This window comes from Coenobita brevimanus, chromosome 29, assembly GCF_032717465.1.
Source record: "Coenobita brevimanus isolate Jiangsu-jjx chromosome 29, ASM3271746v2, whole genome shotgun sequence".
Taxonomy (NCBI): domain Eukaryota; kingdom Metazoa; phylum Arthropoda; class Malacostraca; order Decapoda; family Coenobitidae; genus Coenobita; species Coenobita brevimanus.
The window spans coordinates 35,579,122-35,605,896 of NC_136982.1; the positions used below are offsets into that span (position 1 = coordinate 35,579,122).

Sequence of the window (26,775 nt, forward strand, 5' to 3'; positions counted from 1 at the left end):
TCGACGAACGCGCCTGTAATTTTAATTTCCGTATTCCCAATGATTTTACTTAAATCTAGAGACTTCTCGAGCTTGAGAAGTTATACTGCAGTCTTCATTATCTGAAAGTAAGAGAGGCCATTTCTTAGTTGAATAAAATCATTTATAAGAGCAAAAATAAACCAGAAAAATCAGTTCTCTGAATTAGGGATTAATCCTTTCCCGATGTGAGGAATGTTCGTCATTCAGTAGGCGTGCCCAATGAACACGCTTTGAAACGGCATGTGGCACCTGCAATGCAGGTGCAGCCACAACTTGTGTTTGTGGAGCACTGAAAGTGGTGCCTGTCAGTTGCACAGTCCGGCATTATGCCGCCTTCAGTTAAACGAGCCAAAAAAAAGAGTATGGAATTCACACCCCATATTTTATATTGAAAGTTACAGACGGTAGATAAAATGTAGGTGACAAGGTGAGGGAAGGGACTGTGCCACACACTTTTTCATAAGTTTGCAAAGAATGTTGTAATTCGAAAAGAAAAAAATGCAAATGAAAATTGTTAGTTTGCACTAGTACAGTAATGTAGCGAGGATGCAGCACGCTTTTGGCAGTAATCACGGTTTAACTCTGGTATCACCAGAGATCACCTTAAACTAAACAAGGAGCACTCAGAGACGGCAACACTCGCGCCAGCCAACTGGTCTGAGGACCGAATATATAGCAGGGTCCTGTGATCTTGACCTTCGACAGATTACTTTCAGAATCTGTTTGCATCGTTCTTGCCTGACCCTTAACTTTTCCACCAACTTTGGTTCAGAATAGAGCAAAACTTCGAACCGACTTTGCCCAGTGACATTGACCTTTGACATTTCCCTGTGATTTTGACTTTTAACTGACTGTTCTTAAAATCTAATCTCAGTATCCTTGTATTAGCATGAACTCTTCTCCAAAATTTAGTCTACATCGGATAAAAACTTTAAATTGACCTTGTTTCGTGACGTTATATTTTGACCTCTTGTTCTAAAAAAACAAAAGAGCAACCTTATAGGTGATCTTCAAACCCTAAACGATTTTGTTCACACACATACACGGATCGAACCTTGACCTTGCCTTGTGTCCTTGACCTATGACTGACTTCTGGAAATCGAATCCCTTCATTCTTGCCTAATCCTCAACATTTCCAAGTTTGGTTCAAATCAGATAAGAACTGTTCGAGTTGACCGTGCCCTGTGACCTTGGCGATTCACATCTCCCTGTAACATTGACATCTGACTCATTCTCAAAAGTGAATACTTTTATTCTTGCATTATCCTCAACCCTTCCACAAAGTCAAGGCTAAATGGGAAGAAATTAAGGGAATTTTGCCCTGTTGCCTTGACCTCAGATCTATTCTCAAAAACGGTAGGTTGCTTCTGGACAGACCCTCAACTTATCTGACTACTGTAGGTTAAAATCAGATCAAGAGTTAAGTTGTTCACACACACACACACACACACACACACACACACACACACACACACACACACACACACACACACACACACACACACACACACACACACACACACACACACACACACACACACACACACACACACACACACACACACACACACACACACACGTCAGCGCTATCTCACCTGTTAATTAATTATGTCCACCCAACTCAAGCGCCACAAGTTCCGCCTATCACTACCCTCCATTCCACCCTCTGACCATTTTGAATGTCATGACACCTGCAGACAAGTTTTTTTTTTTTTTTTTTTTCAGAATTACATTTAATGACCTAAAATCTCACGAAGGGGCCTACTTCAGTGTCCTATTTCAGCATTTAAAACGAGAGAGAGGAGCAGATACTTGAGAGTTGTAATGTAGGGTTCGCTTTTTGATGTGTTTCTTATGAGCAAACAGGGCTTTTCGTTATGACGATTTTGATATGTCACGAACAGAATGGGTTCAGTATTTTTTTTTTTTCCTGCGAGTAAATTTTTCTTTGTAGTGTATCCGTTTTATTATTATATTTTTCCCTAGGGACACACATAAGCCATTGTTGTGTGCTCACCCTGTACCCCTAGCCTTGTCATGAGGGAAGTCTTAACCATCGATTTGAAGACCTGTTGTCCAGTGTTAAGATGGTAGTTTGAAGGTTTACTAGATTACACGAGGAACAGTCCAGGGAAACTTCGAACCTACCAGCAATAGACGTTGGTGTGAATCCCTGGCTGCTACTCCCATTCAGCCACGGAAAAGGATAGAGTGTGGGCAGAAACTGTCACGAATTTACCTTACAGTTACACTAAATACTTTTAATTTCCTAATATGAGGTCCAGTGTTTCTTTGTATTTAAGTCAGGGGTTCTTAACCTGAGGTCCATGGACCCCCAACCGGTCCATGGATGGGCTTCAGGGGGTCCGAGAAGGTCAGAAAAATTGAGAATAATTTAGCGATATTGCGTGATGCCATTTGGCATCATTAGGTAAAAAAAAAAAAAAAAAATCGAAGAGTCTTGAAGAATTCTGGTGTTCGTTGATACAAGCCTACCCTCATCTGGCACAGCGAGCTACGGGTGCTCTGATTCCGTCATCTACATACCTTTGAGAGTCAGGGTTTTCAGCGCTTGTTTCTATCAAAATAAAAAGTCAAAATCAACTGGATGTCAGCGATGACGAGTGTTTCCTTGTCAAAGACCACTACACAATTTCATCTTCTTATTCAAGCCACACAACAACAGCCTTCTCGTTGAAATGAACTTTTGAGCAGAATTAAAGTTTTGTTTTGTTTAATTTGCACAAGTTGGATGTAGTTCATTTTTTCATCCAGTGGCCATTAGGTTTTTGCATGAAAAAGAGTGAGAAACATAATTCTTTGTAAAGACTGTTTTATACTTTGTGTATGTCATACACTGCGTGAGGTAGTTTTCAATAAAATATATTCATTGCATGCAAAATGCTGTGTGTATGTGCTCGTGTGCATTTTTGTAGGGAAGGGGTTCACAGCTTTCACCAGGTTCTCAAAGGGATCCGTGACTCAAAAAAGGTTAAGAACCACTGATTTAAGTGGAATTATTGTGAATCCGTTTTGATATTTTTGTAGACGGAACATTTGAATTGATTGTTATTTTTAAATAGTTTAGCCCTTTCATGGTTGTCTCTTCTCGGATTTTTTTCCCCAGGTAGCTTCTGACGATGATATTTGCCTGTGAGTCATAGGAGCCTGGGTGGGAATGTAGTTGCCAATAATTCAGACTTCAGTGAACTTCTTGTGAACCTGTTATGTTTATCTGATGTAACTTGTAATTGGACGAGGCAGTGAGGTTGATATCGCGTCTGAGTAATGATTTAATAATGAGCAGGTATATTTAGGGGAGACAGTGATGGCCCAGTGTGATAGCGATGATGATGATGTGTGCAGACGATAATGTTGATTGGAATGAGTGGAATAGATAATGGGAAAGCATAGTTGAAATGAGTGAAGTGTATAAATGTTGATTGAATGTTAAATGTTGATTGAATGTTGTGCAATAGATAGTGATGATTGAGTGGAATAGATAAATGTTGGTTAAAATGAGTTGAATAGATAATGTTAACTGAAATAAATGCAATGGGTAAATGCGAATGTTGACCCTTTAAACCCCTTCTGCCCGAGGACGTCACTGGAATTTTTTTTTTCTTTTTTCTTTCTGACGACTTAATTTTCAGGTTAGGATCTCGCGCTGCAGAGGTTAATATTGGCTGCCTATAATCCTGCCGTTTCAAAAAGCCTCTTCAAAAGTTTAAGAAAAATCATTCAGAGATGTATAAATAAAAAGAGGGAGGCATCGTAAGAAAAGTGCCAACTATGACGCCATAAAGGAAGTTGAGGGACGCCATTTCTCTCTCTCTCTCTCTCTCTCTCTCTCTCTCTCTCTCTCTCTCTCTCTCTCTCTCTCTCTCTCTCTCGCACACCTATTAATCCCTCTCATTATTCTTCCCTTCTTTCCTACCTACTTCTGTATTTTTTTTTTATCCGTCAGCCTTCTTTGTTTCCTTCTTCCTTGCTTTTTCCCTTTCTTCTTTATCTCTATCTTACCGTCCTTTCTTCGTCACCAACACTCTTCTCCCTTGTTTCTTTGCCACATCCTGTTCGTTGTTTCCCTTCTTTTTGTTTCCTCTTAGTTTCGTCGACTCTCGCATTTGCATTCTCGTTGCTCTTCCTCCTTCCTCTTTCTTCCCATCCACCTACTTTCCCCCCTTCTCTTTCTTATTCCCATCCCCCACTTGTACCCTCACCCCCTTCAGCACCCCCTCCCTCTCCTTCTCTCGTGTTCTCTTCCCCTCTCCCTCTTCTTGTACCCCCATACGCCCTAATGTACCCCCTCCCCTCTTCACGTACCCCCTCCTCTCGTCTTGCATCCCCTCCCCCCTCCTCTCGTCTTGCATCCCCTCCCCCCTTCTTGCACCCCCTCCTCTCTTCTTGCACCCCCTCCCCCCTCATATTTGGCTGCCTTCCAGTCTGCCGAATTCCCGCCGGTCTGCCTGGGTGTCTGCTCTGCCTCTTTATGCCTTCCTCCACATAGTCCCCGGCTCCTAGCATCCCAAACATAGGAGACTTCTTACTGCCTCGCCTTTTCCCCGTTATTTCTGGATGGAGCCCATTTAATATTTTCTGCTTTATCTGTGTCACTGTGACGATGTTCAGAGGATTTGTAATAATTTCTGGTACCGTATTTATAAAGAGTATGTTGATTTTAAAGAAAGATACAATAGAAATGAATGATAAGGAGAAATATTCAGACTAACTCATAAAACTACGGTACCTTTGTTGTTGAACCATCGTAGCTTTCCTGACACTTATTTTTGTCTTCCTTTCTCCTCCTTCCCTACCTTACTCATTCCTTTTTTACTTCCATCCTTCCTCCTCCTCTCCTCTAATTCCTTCCATACCAACCTGCGTTCCTTCTGTCCTACCCTCCTTCCTAGCTGCATACCTGCCTGCCTTGCTCTTCTCTCCTTACCTTCCTCTTCCTTCCCTACCCACCTACTCTTTACCTCTTTCCCTACTGTTCTGCCTTCCTCCCTCCCGCCTTGCACTTCCTCCTCCCTCCCTGCTTACGTACATTCCTTCTACTTCCTAGCCTTTCTTTCTTCCTTCTTTCTTACCTTCCTTCTCCTTCCCTGCTGTCCTACTCCTCATTTCTTACCTCCCTCCCCCTGTGCGTACCTCTCTCCCCCCCTTCTGTGTGTCCCTCCCTCTCTCTTCCCTTCCCCTCTCCTACGAGTACCCAATTACCTAGTCAGTGTTTGTCTTTGTCCTCCCTTTTCATCTACATTCTCCCTCCCTTATTCTTTCTCCCTTCCTTTATTCTTGTTTCGCTCCCTAAAGTCTCTTTATTCTGTCTCCCTCCCTACTCTGTGTTTTATACCACTTTTTCTCTCCCTTTTATTTTACTTACTCCCATTAGTTTTTCCACTTTCTCGCCCTCATTCTACTTTCTGCCTTCTGCCCCCCCCCTCCCTTTCTCTCCCTTTATATTTCTCCCTCCCTTTATTGTTCTTCCATCACATTCTTCCTCCCATTTTATTTCTTAATTCTACTTTCTCCCTCCCTCTTTCTCTCTTCCTCTACATTTCTCCCCTTTATTCGGTCAACTCCCCATTTACTTTCTCCCTTCATTTCCTCGTTCCTTTTTTCTACTTTTTCCTTCTGTTATTCTGGTTTCTCTCTTCCTTTTTTATACTTTCTCTTTCCCTCTGTTCTATAATTTATTCTCTCTACCTTTATTCTTTTTCTCCCTCTCTTTACCTTCCATTATTCCCTCCCTTTCCATCTCCTACACGCTTGTTTGTGTATCTTTCTGTCTGTCAGTCTGTTTGCCCTTTCCTATGTTTTCGTCTCTTCGTATTTATAAATTTGTCTGTGTTTTTCTAATTGAGTATTTATTTATAAGTTATGTGTCTTTAAATAATGGATAGATAGATAAGAAGATAGAGATACATAGATATAAATGTTGATGTAGATAGATATAGATATATAGATAGATAGAATTACCCTTCATACCAACCAGCTTAATCACCTACCTACCCACCTACTTACATTCCTCTGTCGGTATTGTGTGTTTATCTACTCACCTCCACATCTCATTGTCTCCAAACTACCCAGTCTATCTGTCTACTGTATCTGTCTCTCTGTCTGTCTTTCTGTCTGTCTGTCTGTCTATCTATCTATCTATATCCGTCTATCTATATCTATGTATCTACCTACCCACCTTCATACGTACGTACCTGCATTTGTCTACTTGCATACAGATGGACAGGTTGTGTGTGTGTGTGTGTGTGTGTGTGTGTGTGTGTGTGTGTGTGTGTGTGTGTGTGTGTCTCTCTCTCTCTCTCTCTCTCTCTCTCTCGAATTACTGCTGTCATTCCACCAATATTAGAAAAATGTCTCCTCCTCCTCCTCCTCCTCCTCCTCCACACACTGCATGACGTCATTGCCTACGTCATTTTCGTCATGATCTAGGTCAGCTTGGAGGAGGAGTGGGAGGATCTAGGTCATGTTACTTCCTCGATCCCTCTCATAGTTTCTGCTCAGCTCCCCCACGTCTCACTCCCACCCACTTCCTCATTCTCCCAGTCACTTCCTCACCTTTCACTCCCCGTCACTTCCTCACCTCTCACTCACTCACATGCCTAGCGCACTCACTGCTCATTTCATCCTTTCAGACCCACACAATTCCCTTTTGCTTTCACTCCTCTCTCCCTCTCCCAGGTTTCTCCTCTATCCCTATCCCCCTTTCACTTTTCACCCCTCTTACCCCTCCATCTCTCCCTGCCCTTTCTCTTTGCCTCCCCTTCTATTCCCCCCTCAATTCACCGCCTCAGTAAGCAGTCATCGGTTCATTTTTTATTTGAGGTGCGACGTCTGCATGTCAGTTAAGAGTGTCAGGTACCATTTATTGGCCAAGGAGTGTGGGCGTGATGACGTCATAAGCCAGGGAGCCAATCAGGAGGCGAGTCTTGATGCGCATGTGACGTCACCAACTCTAGGGCCAATAGGAGAGGCTGACGGTTGGCGGAATTTGACGTCATGAACCTGAGCCAACCAGGAGTCGAGTCTTGATGCGCATGTAACGTCATGTGCATTAGGACCAATAGGAGAGGCTAACGGAATGACGTCATGAACTCGGGAGCCAATCAGGAATCGAATCTCGATGCGCATGCGGTCACAAACACAGAGGCCAGTAGGAGAGTCTGGCGAAAGATGACGTCATGAGCTGAGAGCCAATGAGTGTGTCTGGAGGTAGAGGGGAAGTTGAAGAGGAAGTAATTGAGCCAGTAGCAGCGCGGAAAGTGGTTTGATGTCATAGTCACCTATTCACATGAACATTGTAATGAATTGTGTGTGTGTGTGTGTGTGTGTGTGTGTGATATATATCAGCTGTACCCTATTTACTCAGTCTCAGAAGCTGAAGAATATTGTTCCACGAGACCACAAGGCTGTTAGCTAGATATTTAAAATGACCGTAGCGTCGAAGTGGATGATATATTGTCATGTAGTTATGAAAATGATGCTCAATGTTGCCGTATAGCCAGGTACAGTACTCTCAATTAGGCCTATAATAAAACAGCCATTAGTTAGGATGAAGGGACTCGCTTAAATAGTCTGATATTAAAACCTAACTTGCCTGTAATAAATAATTGTCTCTTCTCTCGCTAGTGTTCTGTTCACTGTTTCTGTCCGAATTACTTGCTTGGGTTCCATTCTGATTTGGGAGGCAGGCAGCACCCATGTGGCCACACACGGTCGCGCCTTTCCGTTCCGGGTGTCTGATGGAAGGGTCAACCGATACGCCCTACTGCCTTTGACCGCCACTCTTGTAAACGTACTAGGAAGGCATCCCGACGTGAACCGGTCATGATTTTTATTTGTAGGGGTCAAGTTTGCAGATTTTCAGTCTTGGGTTCTTTCTTTTTTCCCTTTAAGTAAATAGTCGTCGTCCTTCCCACATACCTTATAAAAACTCGCAAAAACAAGACAAATAATGTAAATAGATAACGAGTTTATATACATACATTAGTGTATATTGGTTATGTGAATATGTACGGGTTCATTGACCGTTAAGAGGACAAGGCGTATTGGCATTTGATTGTGATTGCAGCCAGGTGACAGGATAAAGCTGAGGGACACTGCTGTCCTGTAGAGTCAGGATCATTGGTGTTGATAATGGCGATCCTTTTATCAACAAAAGAAGTAACCGCCATATAGTGATGTGTAGTACGGTATACTTCAGTGTGATATGATGTGGTATGGTGTGATGTGTAATTTACATGTGATGTGGCTGTGGTGTAGTGTGGGCTGTTCACCTGTACAAGGGGCGTAGTTATGGCCACAGAGTAAGGCAGGGTGATGTGTGAAGGCGTGGGAATGTGATGGAGGACACGTGATTACTCCTCCCACGCTGCCTCAGGTACCCTCAGTCACCACACCACACCATAAGACACCACATCACATCACATAACACCACACCACACCACATCTTTCGACACCACATCACACAACACCTCACCACACGACATCTTATGACACCACATCACACCACGCCGCACCGCATGGCACAGCACTACACTCCAATACATTTCACTTCATTTCACCACACCGCAGCACACCTCTCTCATTACCCATCATTAACCAACAAACTGCTCTACTTTTCTTGGTAAATGACAGCAGTTACAGACGGCTATAACTGTGTTGAGGGGGGGGGGGTCAGATACAAATGTAGTCACGTGTGTGTGCGTGTGTGTGTGTGTGTGTGTGTGTGTGTGTGTGTGTGTGTGTGTGTGTGTGTGTGCGTGTGTGTGCGCGCGCGCCATCGTAAGTGTGTTTGCGTATTTGGATAAACCCCCTGAGCCGAAAACGTAATATTGACTGTATGTTTGCTACCACGACATTTTTATTTCCAGCTTAGTAGAAGGCTTGTGGTAATGAAGGGGTAAGTGAGGGATATTGCTAACCCACCCAGTACTAAATTTCTCCCTGAAGCTGAATAAAATCGTCTGGGGCAGCACGAATGAATTGCTCAGGACGTCTTCGTGGTGGGAAAGGTTTGGCGTTTAGCACAGCAGCCTACACATCGTCTCTGAAGTATTATTACCTATTTATTTATTTATTTATTTATTTATTTTTTTTTTGCTGTTTCATGCCGTCTTTCTTTCATCCATGCGTAACCTCACAGTACTGAAGGGGTTAAAAAAGGCTGTCGCTCGTAGTCTCGCCTGTTTAGGAGGCTCCCTGACATTTTCCTTAGCGATTTATTTTTGGATACGGCTGGTTAATATACTAATGTACGTTATTTATGCAGACATTGGCAATATTTGAATGATTTATGGAACAGACGACGACAGTAACGCGTAATAAACAAAATAAATCGCATATGGAAAGGTGTTAGGGAGTTTCAACCGACGAAAAATAGGCCTTTAACCCCTGAACATTGTACAGACTCTCCTTGGCTGAATAAAATCGTCTGGTAGTGTCAGGAATATGAAAAATACGTCCTCGGATTGAAGGGGCTAATTACTACGGCACTTAGTTATGATCTTGATGAACAAAATAACACTGTCGATGAGGAAGGAGGTGTGAGGGCGTCGCGGGCTTAGTTTCTTTGTGGTGTAAATTTAGTCAGGAAGAGACGGCAAATGAAAGTAAGGACACCGGGAAGTTTTGTGGGATGTAAGTAGAAATAGAGAGAGAGAGAGAGAGGAGGGGTGGGGGAATAAAAGGAGAGAGAGAAGAAGAGAGAAAAACAGAGAAGAAAGATGACGAAGACAGAGATTGTAGGAAGGAAGCCATAAGAGAGGTATTCCCAAGCCAGAGCGAGGGGGAGGGAGGGATGGAGGGAGTGAAGGGTTTTGTCCTGGAAATGAAAGAAGCAAGGAGGAAAAAGAATGTGGGATTGTAGGAGTCGGGGGAGACGACTGTGCTGGAAATATTAAGGCGGGAGGGGAGGGAAAGGGAGGGTGAGAGGGAGGGGAGAGGAAAGGAGGGAGAGACGAAGGGATGAAGGATGAAGGGGAGAGGAGGAGACATGAATGGATGAAGAAGGAAGGGAGAAAAAGAAAGGGAGAGAAGAAGGATTAAAAGGATGAAGAAGAGAGAGAGAGAGAGGGGGGTGAAGGAGCACCGGCCAAAAGAAGGGAGGGGAAAAGAGAAGAAAAAGTAATAGGAGGGAGAGAGAAGGGAAGAGTAGGAAGGGAAGGGGAGAGATGAACGGATGGAGGAGGGACGGAGAAAAGAAGGAAGAGGGAAAGACAAAAGAGAAAAGGAGGGAAACAGAGAGCATATATTCAAAGAAAAATATTAAATAGGAAGAGAGAGGGGAGAGAAGAGGAGAAGGAAGATGTAGGCAGGTGGAAGAAATGGAGGAAATATAAAAAAAAGTGAGAAATGGAGAAAGGAGGAAGACACAAAGAAAAGATATTGGTTATGCAGAAGGAGAATGAATAAAGGTGGTGAAAGCAAAGACAGCGCGGAGAAAAAAGGGAGAGGGAGGGAGAGAAGAACAGAGGAGGAGGAGGAGGAGGAGGAAGAGGAGAAGGAATGGAAAGAAAAATGTGACTGACGGTGAAAAATTGGTACCTGTGAAAAAGGTAGAAGGAAAGGAGGGAAACAGAGCAAGGGAGTGAAGGGAAAGGAAGGAGGGAGATAGGGGGAAAGGGAGAGGAGGAAAAGAGGAAAATAAAGGAGAGGAGAGCGGGGATGGAAGGGAGAGAGGGAAAAGGAGAAGGACGAAGGCAGAGAGAGGATGTGGGAGACGAAGAGGAAAAATAATGAAACCGAGAAATGTTTAGGAAGGAAAGGAAAGGGAGAAAGAGGGGATGGGAGGACTAGGAGGGAAAAAGAAGAGAAATGTGAGAGAGGGAGAGAAGAGATGAAAGGAACTGGTAAAAGTAAAGGAATCAGAGGAAGGAAGGGATAGGGAGGGAAAAGGACTTTGAAATAGAGAGAGAGAGAGAGAGAGAATATCTGGGGCAGGTGGTGGCCGAGTGGCTAGAGAGGGTTTTTTTCTCTCCTATTGGACACGAGTTCGATCCTAGGCGTGGGCAGGGAGTAGCTCAAGGACATGAATTTCGTGCAAACAGATTTTATTGATTTTCTATAGGACACACCACCAACATGAGACAGCCTTAGCTTGTATTAATTAAGGACGGTGAACGTTAGCGCAGAAGTGGTGACATACGGAAGGTGTGTTGTACGTAGGACTGCTGAGGCTTAGGGAACAGGCAGACCCTATGCCTAGAGTCGGACGCATAAACTAATAAAGACTAATGATAATAAATGCAGTGTAATGTACCAGTTCGGATATGATCACTGCAGGGCTGAACCTTCTGCTCGGAGGGAGAATGATAGTCAGAATTAACTCCTTCCCTACAGTATGCTGGTCAGGTACGATCAAGAATGGTTTCACTAGCGAGAGTGGTGCATGCGGAAGTATAAGTGTAGTGGTGCAATGACTGTTTAGTTGTGTTTGAGTCTGTATGTGTCATCGCTGATAATGAGAAGGTGATAATATATAAAAGAACAAACTACAAACACTTACGATAAACATCCCCCATGACTTGTGTTTAGACCCACATACCCACAGCAACGCAAGTCGGGAGATGAATCCATGGCGTCAAATAAAACACTAACGATATGTTATTTCCTCCGCCAGCGAAGTTGGACGAAAGTTTTTATTCACTCGTGACGTTTGTGTGCCTGTACTGTAAGTGTACAAAATATCTCAAGTTGTTAGCGGATATCAGTGATAACTGATGGATAGGTGAGCAGTGGGTCAAGGAAGAGTTTATTAGATTTTGAGGTAGATCCGGATCTTGTTGCAGGAATAAATAGTAATTTTCATTGGCGTCGGGGGAGATGTGCACTCTTTGATTTGTGTAATAGGGCAGACTAAGACCGTAGGAGTAATTGATAAACTCCATGAGGCCTTAAAAAATATTCGCCTGGTAGGGAAGAGGATTTACAGCAGTAAGTCGTAGGTTTTATTGGTGTTGGCTGAGGTATGCGCTCTAAAATGGTATCGTACTAAAGATTTATGTCTCTATATAGTACCGTAACTTAATATGTTACTTTGAAAGGTTGTGGTACTGAAGATGTGAGGTAAGTCTTTGTATAATGTTGGTAAAGAGAGATAATGTTCTGTTTATTATGGGTTAGACATGCCTAAATTAGACCTTGTGGAGATCATATACCTGTAAGTAGGTCATGATAGATGGCAGGAGGCGAAGGTAGGTAGAGAGAAAGATATATTTCTGTAGATAGTTATGTTGATAAGAGTTCACTAAGATGTTGCTGATTATAGCCCTTCACAGATAATCACAAAATAATAGAGGGCATGTGCTAGATCGGGATACGTGATGTACTGCTGTTGGGGAGTTACAGTGTAGTGGGTTTTATTGTTTGTGCATATACAGCTTCACAGTGCTGATATTTTTATTGATATTTCGCAAAGAATGATAAAGTTACATTGTTCTTCATAACTGATACTAAGGGGAACAGCAGGTGACAGAAATGGATATGGTACAATACTGTTGATAATAGATAGCAGTTAACTACGGTAGATATAATACTTTGATGTTCAGAATAGATAACTACAGTAGAAAATATATATCACTGTTCAGATAACAGATAACTACAGTAGAGAACATACATCACTGTTCATAGTAGGTAACAGAACTACAAAAGAAAATAAACACATTACCGTTCATAATAGATAACAGATAAATAGGGTAGAATAAATTGCTGTTCAATATATATATATATATATATATATATATATATATATATATATATATATATATATATATATATATATATATATATATATATATATATATATATATATATATATATATATATATATATATATGTAACACATCAACAATAAATAAGTTGCTGTTCAAACTGGAGTACATACTGTATAACAACAACAGATAAGATACATATCATTCTAAAGCACAGTATTAAGCACAGTCGAGTCCCTTCACTGCGATACTGCCTGTCCTGTTTTAGGGTCATAATTTGTGTGATTTGTAGGGGTTTCGCAACACCTCTTCCTCAGCAATTTATTCTGCACATTACACCTCAGTATCGCCTAGTGTGCTATTGATGCAAACTATACGTATAAGAGAATGTTGAAGTGTAGTTTGCAAAATAAATTGCCAAGAAAGAAGTGCTGCGAAGCCTTCTACATGTATATTCGGCATTGATTCTGACTACGGCCAGACGATGATAATTCTACTCATTAGCCATTTCACCACGAGTTATATTTTTTTCATTGTTATATATCAGTCGATTTTGTTACCTTAGAGGAAAATATTGTAACTCCTCCCATCCGGTAACATTTTTTTTTTTTTTCTGGACATGTAGACAGTTTCCTTCAAGTGAATGGACGAACTGGAGGGGTTAGATCTATCTATCTATCTATCTATAGCCCCCAAGTCACTCTGTCACCCACCATTTGACTCCCCTCCCCCCAACTCACCCCCCCCTCCCTCATATACCTCTCAACTCCATCCCTCCACCTCATCCTCGGTCTACCCCTCCCTCTCCCTCCCTCCACCTCACCTACATACACCCTCTTAGTCAGTCTTTCATTCTCCATCCTCTCCACATGTCCAAACCACCTCAGTGTATTTCTCCTAATCTTTTCAACCACATCCACATCTACCCCACAACGTTCCTTCACTTCTTCATTCGTCAACCTGTCCCTCCATGTCACTCCACATGCTCCTCTCAAGTAACTCATTTAGATACAGCCTTCATTAACCCCTTCTCTGCTGTACATTTTTTTTTTTTTTTTTTTTTTTTATGTGTCCGACTCTGGGCAAAGGCTCAGGGCCTATTTCTTGGGGGCAGTTGCCTATCCCAAGGCCCAGTAGTCCTCCTACACCTCCACATGTCACCACTTCGGCGCTAACACCCACCGTCCATATTGAATACATGCTAGGGCTGTCTCATACAGGACTGGTGTATTGGTATTAGCGGGGGTACTTTTACGACATGTCGGCGAGTCATCTGGTAGATCAGGAAAGTCTGCTTTTAGGAAATTCAAATCCTTAAACTGTTCCCTGCCCCAGCCGAGATTCGATCCTGGGTCCATTAGGACTGCAAGCCGCCTCTCTACCGATTCAGCCACCGCCTCCCCCTAATGATTCCCAAGTTCCATAAAATCATCTGGAGGTAGCAGGAGAAAAATTAAACTGGTACTGTATAGTGAAGGAGCATATTTGCCTTCATAATTCCTTGATTTCAAAGTAAGTGACATTCCGAAATTAAATAAAATCAATGAAAGAGGTATTCCGTTTACTCTTATGACGACATTTTATTTATGTACTTTTTGCCGTATCCCCTTTACTCAGATTTCATTCGACATAGGATCCCGGATAGATTGGGGTTAACCACTTCAGTTCAGTGACGTACCTGGTGTTTTTCATTTTGTTCTCGCTACCACCAGATTATTTAAATTTAGGAAGGACCTCTTGTGGTGGAAGGGGCAATTACGGCCATATCAAGCCTCTCAAGTCTCTCTGAAGATGAAAATAATAGCTTTTAATTAGCAAAAATAAAATGTCACCGGACTGAAAGGATTGGAATCGGTTTGTTTTCATGTGAGAGAACTGGGCCACTCAGCGTCAATACTGGCATGGTTGCCTGAAATTCAGTGAGCTCTAGGCATGAGGTAGGGATGTATCTTCTTCGTTACTAGTTAGATTTACCTTTGTCTGACTACACTTACGCATCAACTGAGCTGAAAGGGCTTAGGGATCTTTGCCAGCTATGAACAAACGCGGTATAGTGAATGAGTTAATGAAGGGTAGACCTACGCCCTCCAGAGCGGGGGGGGGGGTGAAATTGTTAGTCGAATAAAATTACCTGGAAATAGCAAGAATAGAAAAAAATTATGGTACTGAAAGGGTTAAGATACGGTAGTCAGTTATATGTTGATACTAATACTGTGGGTCAGGAATTTTTCTCTCCTATCCTTAATAGACTTGTTTGTGCGTAGCAGGAATGAAACAAGACGTCACTCAGAGAGAGAGAGAGAGAGAGAGAGAGAGAGAGAGAGAGGAGGTGGTGCTTGAGGATAGACAGTAACCTTTATGGTATTGATTTCTGCCCCAACACCACACTCCGCTACTGTGTTGGTAGGTGTCGTGTGTGTGTGTGTGTGTGTGTGTGTGTGTGTGTGTGTGTGTGTTGGTAGGGTTTGGTGTGTATTGGTAGAGTTTGTGTTGGTAAGGTGTTGTGTGTTGGTAGGATGTGGTGTGTATTAGTAGGGTGTGTTGGTAAGGTGTGGTGTAATGGAGTGGTGTAATGCAGTGTTGTATAATGTAGGTATAGGCAGTGTAGTCAGTTGATTCAGTGGATAGTGTAGTTTATTGAGTTTAGTATATCGTATATTGTATTGTGAAAGTTTAGCATAGAGGTGTGTTGTGGTGAAATATAGTATCCTTGTGTACTGTGTAACTAATATAGTGTAGTGGTTGTTGCCTAACCCTGGTCTGTCTGGCTGAACAGACCCATTGACCACAAGTAAACAGCTTCATCAGTGGGGCTGACCTTATAGATACAGTACAGTATATACAAGTATACTGTGCTGGGATCCGGCACCCCATTGTGGTAGACAGCGCATTACCAGGGTTGGACTAGGGTCTTTCCCACGACGAGGTGCATGGAAGTATGAGGAAGTTTGACTCCCAAGTGCATGCCGCAGCTGCTCTACTCAGTTTGCACAACGCCACCACGTGTAGTCATCTCGTCAGCGCCAGGATAGCGTAGTGTAGGTGTGTTGGAGCAGGATGTTGTAGTGCAGTACAAGGTGTATCTGAGTAGTATAATGTAGTGAAAAAATGTAGTGCGGTGAAGGGATGTAGTTTAATGTATGGTAACCAGGTAACGATACATTGGCAAGGTACAGTACACATAAATCCACTCACATCACTACCATCGCGTATTTGCACATCGCTCTTGCTATCTCCGTTTTTCCATATACAAGGGTGAGATATAGCCTTCATTAACGCCTTCGGTACTACGGTATGCTAAGCTGAACATAATCTTGTACGAGCAGCAGGAATGGACTAAATAATAATGCTCTCCTGATGCTCGAAATCAACACCTTGCAGTACTTTTTCTTTGGATTCTTGTCACGGTACTCGGTGTCTTTTTATATGATGGTACAAGGTCACTCCCACTACATACATATAAGTTGTGGTTACATGAAATTCGGTGAGCCTTAAGTATGAGGTAGAAATGTCTCCTTGGTTACTAGTTACATTGGCCTGATATCGCAGCACTTGTCCATTAACCGAGCAGAAAGGGTTAGGAATATTTGTCATGTTGGAGTAAACACACTATATCAGATAAATATACAGGATGGTCCATAAATAGCGCTCTGGTGGTGTCTTATGTTGTGGAGACGGCTCAATCTGCTGGTGTGGGTGTGGGTGTGGCAGTGGAAGTAGGAAATGAATAAATGATGCAGAATAGATATTGAACGTTATATATATGGACTACCCTGTATAAAACACGGCATTGTACTGAAAGGGTAAATGCTTGGGAAGGAGATACAGGTGATGGAGAAAATGTAATGGATGTGACACTCTCTCTCTCTCTCTCTCTCTCTCTCTCTCTCTCTCTCTCTCTCTCTCTCAACTTTTCTGTCCCTGCTGCATAATTACACAGATCAGACTGACCCACATGCTAGAGAGAGAGAGGGGGGGAGGGGGGAGTAAGAAAAGTAGAGAGAGGGGGGGAGGGGGGAGTAAGAAAAGTAGAGAGAGAGAGGGGGGAGGGGGGAGTAAGAAAAGTAGAGAGAGAGAGGGAGGGGGGAGGGTTGAGTAAGAAAAGTAGGGGTTGGTATTTCCACTGACTCATCTTCCGTTTTCTAGGCTTCTCTTGTTTCTCTCCCTCCCTACCCCTCTCATTCCTCCCCACTCTTTTGGCTTTTTCTTCCCCTCTTCTCTTTCCTCTTCTCTTTGTTTCTCCCCTCTTCCTCTCTCTTTATTGTTCTTTTTCTTCTCATGCGTCCCTCTTCGTCTCTCCTCTCCCCACAGACACGAGAGAGAGAGAGAGAGAGAGAGAGAGAGAGATAGGTATAGAATACTTGTGTGTGTGTGTGTGTGTGTGTGTGTGCATGTTCGTGTACGTGTGCGTGTGTCGCTTCGTAAACTGTATTTCTGTTTAATCGTTGCTCTATTTATTATTAAATATCTTAAATATCTTTTGGTATATATTTTATGTAGCAGCCTTAAGAATCTTGCTGATATTTCTCTCTTGGTTTCAAAGTGTCACTGAAATTTGTCAGTGGCTATAAGAACATAATATAAAAACAGAGGATAACTGCAGTAGTCCCGTCAGTCCTTGACAGCCCTACTCCGGATATTACTCAGCAAAAATATATGACAAGGATAGCAAAAAAAAGTTCTCATCCACCCACCAAACTCCCAGGCAGAAACTGGCAGGGGAAAAAATGTAAAGAAAAACTGACAAGGAAAATTTTATAGGAAAGGACGAATGGAAAACATGCTATGGTGCTTCATTAGATCCTGAACAAAAAAATGTAATATAATTTTGTCCTGCCTTTTCATCCGTACATATCTGCTCTACTCCTCAAACTGTAAACTATATTATTGTTCCACTCATTTAATGCTCTTATTTCCAAACCTTTTCCTTCATTTCTCCATACTGATATTTTATATACCGGTATATTTGTTTGTGTTCTCTACTACCGTTACCTACTTTTTCATTGCCTAGATTATTGTGTAGTATGAAAAATTAAGTTAACTTCTCCCCCCCCCCCCACCTCTCTCTCTTTCTCTCAATATCTTTTTGTCACACACACACACACACACACACACACACACACACACACACACACACACACACACACACACACACACACACACACACACACACACACAATCATACATGCACACGTAAATCCCATAACTGTCCCCATGTTATGGCGCTGTATTCCCACTCTCTTCTTTCTCTCTCTCTCTCTCTCTCTCTCTCTCTCTCCCGCCACCACTTACACCATTTCTGTCTCCGTCTACTCCAATTCTGTCTCTCATTCCTGTCTCCTCTCTCTCCATACTCATTTCTTTAGGTTAAATTATAGCATTTCCTCCTCTCTCCCTCTCACTTCCTCCTCTTCCCTGTACTTCCCCTCCCCCTCCCTCACTCCCGCCCCTCCTTCACACACTACCTTCCCCTCCCTATGCTCCGTCCCCGCCTCTCACACTTATCCCTCCCCCTCCCTTACACTGTCCCTCCCCCTCCCTCACACTCCCTATCCCTCCTGAATACGATACTTTCCCTTCCCTCTCTCTCTAACCCTATCCCTTCCCTCTCTCTCTCACCCTATCCCTTCTCCTCCCTCACACTCTCCCTCCCCCTCCCTCACAATCTTCCTTCTCGTCTCAAACACTCTCCCTCCCCCTTCTCCTCCCTCACACTCTCCCTCCCCCTCCCTCACAGTCTCCTTCCCCCTCTTACACACACTTTCTCCCCCTCCCACACACACACTCTCTCCCCTTCCCACACACACTTTCTTCCCCTTCCCACACACACACACACTCTCTCCCCATCCCACACACAGTCTCTCCCCTTCCCACCCACACATTCTCCCCTTCCCACACACTCTCTCCGCTTCCCACACACTCTCTCCGCTTCCCACACACTCTTCCTCCTCCTCCCACACACTCTTCCTCCTCCTCCCACACACTCTTCCTCCTCCTCCCACACACTCTTCCTCCTCCTCCCTCACACTCTCATCCTCCTCCTCCCTCACACACTCATCCTCCTCCTCCCTCACACACTCATCCTCCCTCTTCCTCACACACTCTCTATCCCCCTCCCACACACTCTCTATCACCCTTCCACACACACTCTCTCCCCCTGCCATGCACACTCTCTCCCCCTCCCACACACACTCTTTCTCCCCCTCCCACACACACTCTTTCTCCCCCTCCCACACACACTCTCCCCCTCCCATGCACACACCCTCCCCCTCCCACACACACTCTTTCTCCCCCTCCCACACACACTCTCTCCCCCTCCCACACACACTCTCTCCCCCTCCCATGCACACACTCTCTCCCCCTCCCATGCACACACTCTCCCTCTCCCACACACACTCTCCCCCTCCCACACACACTCTCCCCCTCCCACACACACTCTCCCCCCGTCCCACACACACTCTCTTCCCCTCCCACACACACACTCTTCCCCTCCCACACATACTTCCCCTCCAACACATACTTCCCCTCCCACACACACACTTTCCACCTCCCTCATACTCCCTTCCCCTCCTCTCTTCCATTCTTCCTCCTTCTTGACTCCCCTCACCCTTCCCCTCCCTCTCGCTGCTCCTTATTTCTCCCCTCCCCTCACTCCCTCCCTCCCCACTTCTTTACACCGTCTGCATCCTTTCATGTAACTCTTCTTAATTTCAACACTTATTTCCTCTCCTTTCTCCGCAACTCTTGTGAGATTCATTCCGGCTCCCAGTTTCTTTCGTTTTTTTTTTTAATAATTTATATTTTCATAGATATTCTTTATTCCATTTGCATTCTCTTCTTTCTTTACACAATAATTCATTTTGCTCCTTTCGCAGTGTTTTCTGAAGGCTTATTATTCACATTATAGTAAATCATTCCTTTTCTGTATGTTCTTTTTTTAAACACTTTTTTCACATATCTCTGGATCTTTTTTGTTACATTTATTATTTTTTTTTTAAATTCCGTTTCTAAACACTTTTTTTTTTTTTTTTTTTTTTTTGCAGTTTATTGTTTTATTTTTTTGTGGCCTTGTTTCGTCGCCTGATTTTTCCTCTTGTGTCTGCATCCCTTTTGTTTTCTTTTTTCTTTTTCCCCATTGCCTGTTCTCACGAGCCTCCTCTTTTCTTTCACGTCTGTCATTCCTTTACCTTTATTTCATTAATTAATTCTCCTTTCTCTTGTTTCATTCATTCGTTTTTTTCGCCTCCTCACCCATGCTTGTCTGTTTCTTCTGTCACACTCCTTCCTTCCCCCCTTTTTTTTTCCTTCCCTCCTTCCTCTTCTTTTCCTCTTTTCCCTCTTCCTTTCCTCTTCTTCCTTGTCTCGTCTTTACCTCCCTCTTCCCCTCTCCATTCCCTCTCTCCTCTCCATTCCCTCTCTCCTCTCCTACCCGTCTATTCTCTCATGAATTCCCTTTCCATCCTCCCCCCCCCCCTCTGCTTCTCTATTCTCCCTCTCCTTCTGTTCTGCCCCCACTTTTTCCTCCCTTTTCCGTCTCTTATTTCCTTTGCTTCTCCTCTTCTCTTCCTTCATCCACTTCTCTCCTCTTTCCTTCTCCTCTCTTCTTTCTTCCCTTCTTCCTTCCTTCCTCTTCTCCTTTCTTTCGTCTTCCCTTCGTTCCTCCTCCTCCTCCTTTTCTGTTACTCCCGCTTTCTTCTCCTTCACCCCTCCTCACCCTTCACCCCTCCTTTCCCTCCGTCTTCCCTCTTCTCCAATTTTCTTTCCTCTCGCCCTCCTATATCCTCTAATGCTACCCCCCCTCATTCTTCCCTTCCCCTCTCCTTCCCTCCTCTCCTCCTCATTCTCTCCCTCCTCCATCACTCTTCTTTATGGTACAGCTTCCTCCTCCCCTCTTTATGTTCGCCCTCCCCCTCCCCACCTAAGCTCTTCCTTTCTCTCCTCCTCATCTCCTCCCGCCTCTCGCCCTCATTCTCTACCTCTTTCCTTCCCTACCCCATCATTCTTTCCCTCCTTATCTGTCCCTCCCTTATTCTTTTCTCTCTTCTCCCCTCACCCATCATTCTCTCCCTCCTTATTCCCTCATTTCATTTCCCTCATGCATCACATTCTCTCTTTACATCCCTCCTCATTCTGTCCATCTTTCTCCCCTTCTCATTCTTCCCTGTCTTCGGCTCCCTAGTTCTTTGTTATTCTTTTCCTCTCCTCATTCTTTGCAGTCTCCCCTTCCCCTCATTCTCCTTCCTTCTAACTCATTTTTCATTCCTTCCTTCACTTCCCTCCTCATTCTTTCCTTCCCTTTTCCCCCCACCCTATTCTCTCCTTCAACCCACTCTCTCATGCCCCATCCTCCACCCCATCGTAATCTCCTTCCTTTCCCCCCTCCCCTCCCTTCCCCTCCCCTCCTCCCTCGTTTTCCTCTTGCCTGCTCCATGTTCCTCCTCTGATGTCCCTGTCTTATGGTACCACTGGCCTACTTATTTTCTCCTTTGCTCTATCCCATTTGTCCCATTCGCTGCCTCCGCTTTTATTTCTCCTCTCTCTCTCTCTCTCTCTCTCTCTCATTCTGTTTGTGTGTGTGTGTGTGTGTGTACATGCATACATATACGTATACATGTATGTATATGCACTGTATATGAACGTATGTCTATCCATCCATCTATATCAATGTATCTGTATGTTAGTGTGTCTGTATATGTCTGTAAATCTGTGTCTATAATTCGTTTCCCATGCACCATTCTATCTCTTTCCCTTGTCACCCTCTTCCTCAGTATGTCTGCCTCCCATCGATAGGCTGTTATTCTTCCTTCTTTGTTTTACCATATGTTCTCAGTCTTGTTTACTGCCTTTACATGTTCTCCTGCCTTGATACTTGTCCTCTCCTTCTTCCCATTCCTTTCTGTGTGTCTTCTCTCCCCCCCACTCCTTTTGCTTTCCCTTCCTCCTCATTCCTCCATATCCTCCTTTCCCCTTCACTCCTCTTTCCTTTATTTCCCCTCTTTCTTCCCTCTCATTTTTTCTCCAACTCATTTTCTTTTCCTCCAGCCCCCACTCGTCTCTCTTCTCCAACCCCTCATGACTCCTCCACTTCTTTCCATTCCTCCCCACAGTCCCTCATCCTCCTGATGTCTCTTTTAATTCATCCTCTTTCCTGATCCTCCTCCCCGTCCTCTTTCCTCCAACTCCTCCACCTCTTATCCACTCGCCCTCCCTTATTCTTTTGCCTCCCCCTTCCTCCAATTTCTTTTACTTCCTCCCCCTTATCTCCTCTTGAATCCACCTCTTCCGCCACATTCCTTCACTGGCTCATCCTCTTCCCTCCACTCCCTTCTCCTCACTCCTCCAGCACATTTCCTTTCCTCCACCCTGCCTCCTCATTTCTTCTTCAGCTCATCCTCTTTTCACCAGTCCCCCCTCCGAATTCATCCTCTCTCTCATCCTCTTTCCTTCACCACCGCCTCCTCCAACTCACCCTCTTTCCTTCACCCCCTCCTCCTCATTCCTTCTCCAGCCCATCCTCTCCTCCACCTCCTCCTCTTCGTTACTTCTCCAACTCCTCCACCTCGTTCCTCCTCGAACTCCACCACCTCTTTCCTCCAGCTCCTCCACCTCTTTCCTCCCCCCTTTCCTCTTCATTCCTCCTACAGCTCAGTCTTTCCTCTACCTCCTTGTCCAGCTTAACCTCTTTCCTCCATCCCCTCCTCATTCCTCTTCCGACTCCTCCTTTTTCCTCCACCCCCTCCTCCTCGTTCCTCCAGCCCCTCCATCTTTCTCCTTCAGCTCCTCCACCTCCCTCCTCCAGCTCCTTCCTCCAGCTCCTCCACTCCTTTCCTCCAGCCCCTTTTCCTCTTTCCTCCAGCTCCTCCACCTCTTTCCTCCAGCTTCTCCACCTCTTTCCTCCCACCTCCTTCCTCCCACCTCCTTCCTCCATCCCCATCTCTCCAGTCTTCCTCCCAGCTCATCCTCTTTCCTTGAGCCCCTCCTCCTCCAGCCCCTTCACTTTTCTTCAGCCCCTCCATCTCGTCTCCAGGACCCCCTTAATATCCTTTCCTCCCCCGTTGGCTTTGCAGGGAGGAATATCGTGTTTTCTGCGACGGTCGTAACAGTGCGGGCGCCTGTGATATACGCCACTGTGCCATCTATTACCCCTCTCTCTCTCTCTCTCTCTCTCTCTCTCTCTCTCTCATAAAATATATAAAGCTATATATATATATATATATATATATATATATATATATATATATATATATATATATATATATATAATCATATCACACACACACACACACACCTCTGACCGTGACATGGCCTGCTTGCCATTAGGGTGGGTGTTGTGTTGTGTAGGGTAAGTTGTGTTGATGGTTGTGATGGTGATGGTATTGGTGGAGGTTCTGGAACACAGTGCTCGAGGTTGGTTTAATTGGCACTGATTGTTATGGTAATAGCGCCTTGACTGTATAGCAGGTAATGGTTCAAGTGTTGTTTGGTGACGATATTCTGTGCTGTACTCTATCTTGTTAACGTTGGTTTGTTATGTCTACTAATTGTTGTTATTGTTTTGTCCACAGGTTGGCAGCGGCGGCGGAGGCGCGCGCGTCGGCAGGTGCATCGGGTGAAGGTTCAGGCCGTCTAGGGCGACCGCCCTCCTACGGCGCCATGGGTGGCAAAAAAGGGCCGCCACCCCAACCGGGGGTCAAGGGACCCTCATCGCTTTTCATTCTCTCTGACGACAACTTCATCAGGAAGTACACCAGGTTCATCATAGAATGGCCATATCCTTTTATGCTCAAAACACACACAACGTCACTAATTTATGCCCTCTTCACAGCACAGGTAGGTCATACTGTTGTTATACGGCAGTTTTATGTGTATTGGGTAAGTTTTCGTTGGTAGAGTCAGGGTTGGGGGAAGCTGGCTGGAGTTACTGGATATATATAGCATTTCCTCTGGTGGACCTCAAGTGTGGCCACTGGCTCGTACTGTCACTCCATTTATACTTGCATCAAAACCAGGACCGTAAATAGCATTTTGATATCAACTAATGCAGTTTTATGTCTCTTGTTGGACAGTAAATGCGCCGCTCCCGATTACATGAATTACCGGAGTGAAGTAGGCTACATAATTATTTACAAAGACATAGTAGCCATGGAGGTTCTGTAAAAATTTATCAGTCATCATCATCCTACGGCACCGCATCTAAAGGCAGAAAAAAAAAAAATCAGTCAGATTGAAGGTGGTGTACATTTATAACACCATCATATCCGCTGAACCCCACTAGACGGTTATGCACCACACGAAAATAATAACAGTGTTCACGGCATTTGCAAACAGACTCAGCAGACATCGCATCCAGTTCGACCCAGTTTTCTGCCTCCCCTCCCCCTCGCCACAGGCGCACTCCCCCTTCTCCTTCTCACCCCCCTCTCTCCTTCTCCCTCCACCTTCGCTTCATTTCATCATCATTCCCTTTATCTGCGTTTTGGTTCCGTTTAACTTTATTCCAAGAAGCTAGGTTCTTCCTCCAGCACTGAAACTCCACATAAACGTTATATGCACTTAGGACTGAGGTTTGAGGGAGCCATTTTGTTTATTATTACAGTCGTATCGTATCAAGTTCCTATTTGTAGATTCTGCCCAACCAGTTTATTAAAGGAATGAGATGATGATGATGATGATGATAGTAAAGATGGTGGAGCATAATGATTATTGATAGTGTAGGTGATGGCGGCGGTGGTGATGATCGATGGTGTTAGGTATATATTTTTGTTTTTTTGTTTCACTAGGTAGATAGAAAGTTACAAGATGGATTAAAACTGTAGATACCAATACCGTATATAAGCAGGTGGATGAGGTAGTCTTTGTATTGAAATTTAGCGAAAGCTGTAAGAAGTGAAATATAAGTGAAGGATGGATGTGGCTGTACGAGTAATACAGATACTGAAAGAATAAATATTAATAAAAAGTAGGGTGTACAGTAAGAGGAGGTAATCTGTAAAGAGGAGAAGTACAAGACAAAGAAAATAATGTGCATGACGTGATGAAATAGGGAAACATATATAAAGGGAAAAAAAACACACTAGAAATAGGGCAGTGAAAGTTATTTATAATTAGAGGTAAAAAAAAAAATAGGAACAAGAATCGGGAGAAAATGCACATAAAATATGAAATAGATAATGAAAAATAAAACTGAAAAAGAGTAGAAAGGGAAGACGTTAAGATAAATGTGACGATAAGAGAAAATAGATAAAGATAAAGATAGAGTAAATGGGTAAAGGATGATAATAGGAGGCCGGAGGTGATAGGAGGGTGATCAGAGGAGGGAGGTAAAAAAAATAATAAAAATTCAGTTGGACACAAAAAATGGGTTGGGGAGGTCGGGATAAAATTAATGGGAAGAGAAAAAAAATAATGAATGGATGGGGAGGGAAGGCAGGAAAGAATGGGAGAGATGGAGCGACCGGAAGGAAGGAGAGGCAAAGAGAGACAGAGAAGGAGGAAAGGAAAGGGAGGTGGAGGGACATGAGAGGAGGGAGACGTAAAAAGACAGGAAGAAAGGAGAGAAAGTGGGATGCAAGGAGGAAGGGGGGGGGGAGAATGGAGGAAGAGTTACAGAGGGATAGGAAACAAGAAGGGGGACTAGGAAACAGGGAGGAAGAGGAGGAGAGAAAAAATGACAGAGGGAGAGGAAGGGAGGGAGGGAATGGAAGAGTGGAGGGAAAGAAAAGTGTTAGTTGAGAGAGGGGAATGAGAGGCCGAAAAAATTAAGGGCTAGACGAGAAAAAGGCTGAGGGAGGGAGAGAGGGAGGGATAAATTGGAGAGGAGGGGAAGGAAGGGAGAAAAGTTAGACGAGGGAGGGAGACGAGAGGATGAAATTTGAACTCTTGGATGGTGACGACTACTCTAGTGGTTTTTTCAGTTAACGCCAGACGATTTTATGCTGCACAGAGAGAGAGAGAGAGAGAGAGAGAGAGGGAGGGAGAGAGAAAAATTACGTGATGGAGGAGGGGTCAAAGGGAACATTAAATTGATAGGCGACCGTCCTTCCCTTCTTCATTTTTTCTTTCTCCTCTCCTTTTTATTTATTTCTTTCGTCCTTTTCCTTAATCCTTGTCATCATCTTGCCCTCTTTTTTTTTTTTTTTCCTTTTATTCTTTCACACTTTTCGTATCTTTTTTCTCTTCTTTTTCTTACATCTTTTCTGTCTTCCTTTCATGTATCCGTCTTTTTCCTTTTCCTCTTTATTTCCCATATCCCTCTCTCCCACCCAGCCTTTCTACCCCTCACTTCCTCCCTCCCCTTCACTTCTTCCCTCCCTCTCCCACCTTCCCCCTCCCTCAACTCACTTCATCAACAACCTCTCTTTGTTCCTTCCATTCTCCATCCATTCCTTCGTTTCATCTCCCCTTTCATTTCCCTGATTCCCTTTTCTCATCCTCAGTATTCTTTCTTCCGTGTTTTCCCCCTCCCCTCGTCTCCTCCCTCCCCCACTTTGCCACCTCATTACATCCCTAATCTCCAATTCTTCTATAATTCAGTCTATCGACCGGACATCCCCTCCCCTCCCCTCACCTACTGGATAAAGCCCCCTCACCTCCTCCTCCTCCTCCTCCTCCTCCTCCCCTTTCCCCTCTCTTACTTCTTCTGTCTCCTTTCTCCCCTCTCCCACCTCTTCCTTCTCCCGCCTCTCCCTTCTCCCTGTAATTTTACACATTTTTAACTCTCCCCATGTATTAATCCTTCAGCACGAGGACGTACTCTATAATTATTTTTTTCCAGCTAACTCCAAGCGATATTATTCTGACAGACTTTTCCAGTTCAGGAGACCTCTAGGATGACGTGGTTAATGATGTGTAAGGGAAGGAGATTGGTGATGATTATGGTGGTTGTGATAGTGATTATTATTGTTTTTTTTTTTCCCCTGCTAATCGCCTTTCATATTTCACTCTTCCTCCCCTCTACCCATCTTTCACGCCCTATCCTTTCCCATCTTCAAGTTCTTCCGTTTCCTCCATCTATCATCCGTCCCTC

The 26,775-nt window shown here is 44.0% G+C and overlaps 1 protein-coding gene across 1 annotated transcript in view; it reads left to right on the top strand.

The window, feature by feature from the left end:
- Positions 1–26,775, top strand: part of cac (calcium voltage-gated channel subunit cacophony) — a 2,326,612-nt gene that overhangs the window by 241,948 nt on the left and 2,057,889 nt on the right. Inside the window, exon 2 of the mRNA XM_080268748.1 lies at positions 23,315–23,518. Within this exon, the coding sequence (XP_080124874.1) occupies positions 23,315–23,518 (204 nt within the window). The remainder of the gene's footprint in view (positions 1–23,314; positions 23,519–26,775) is intronic.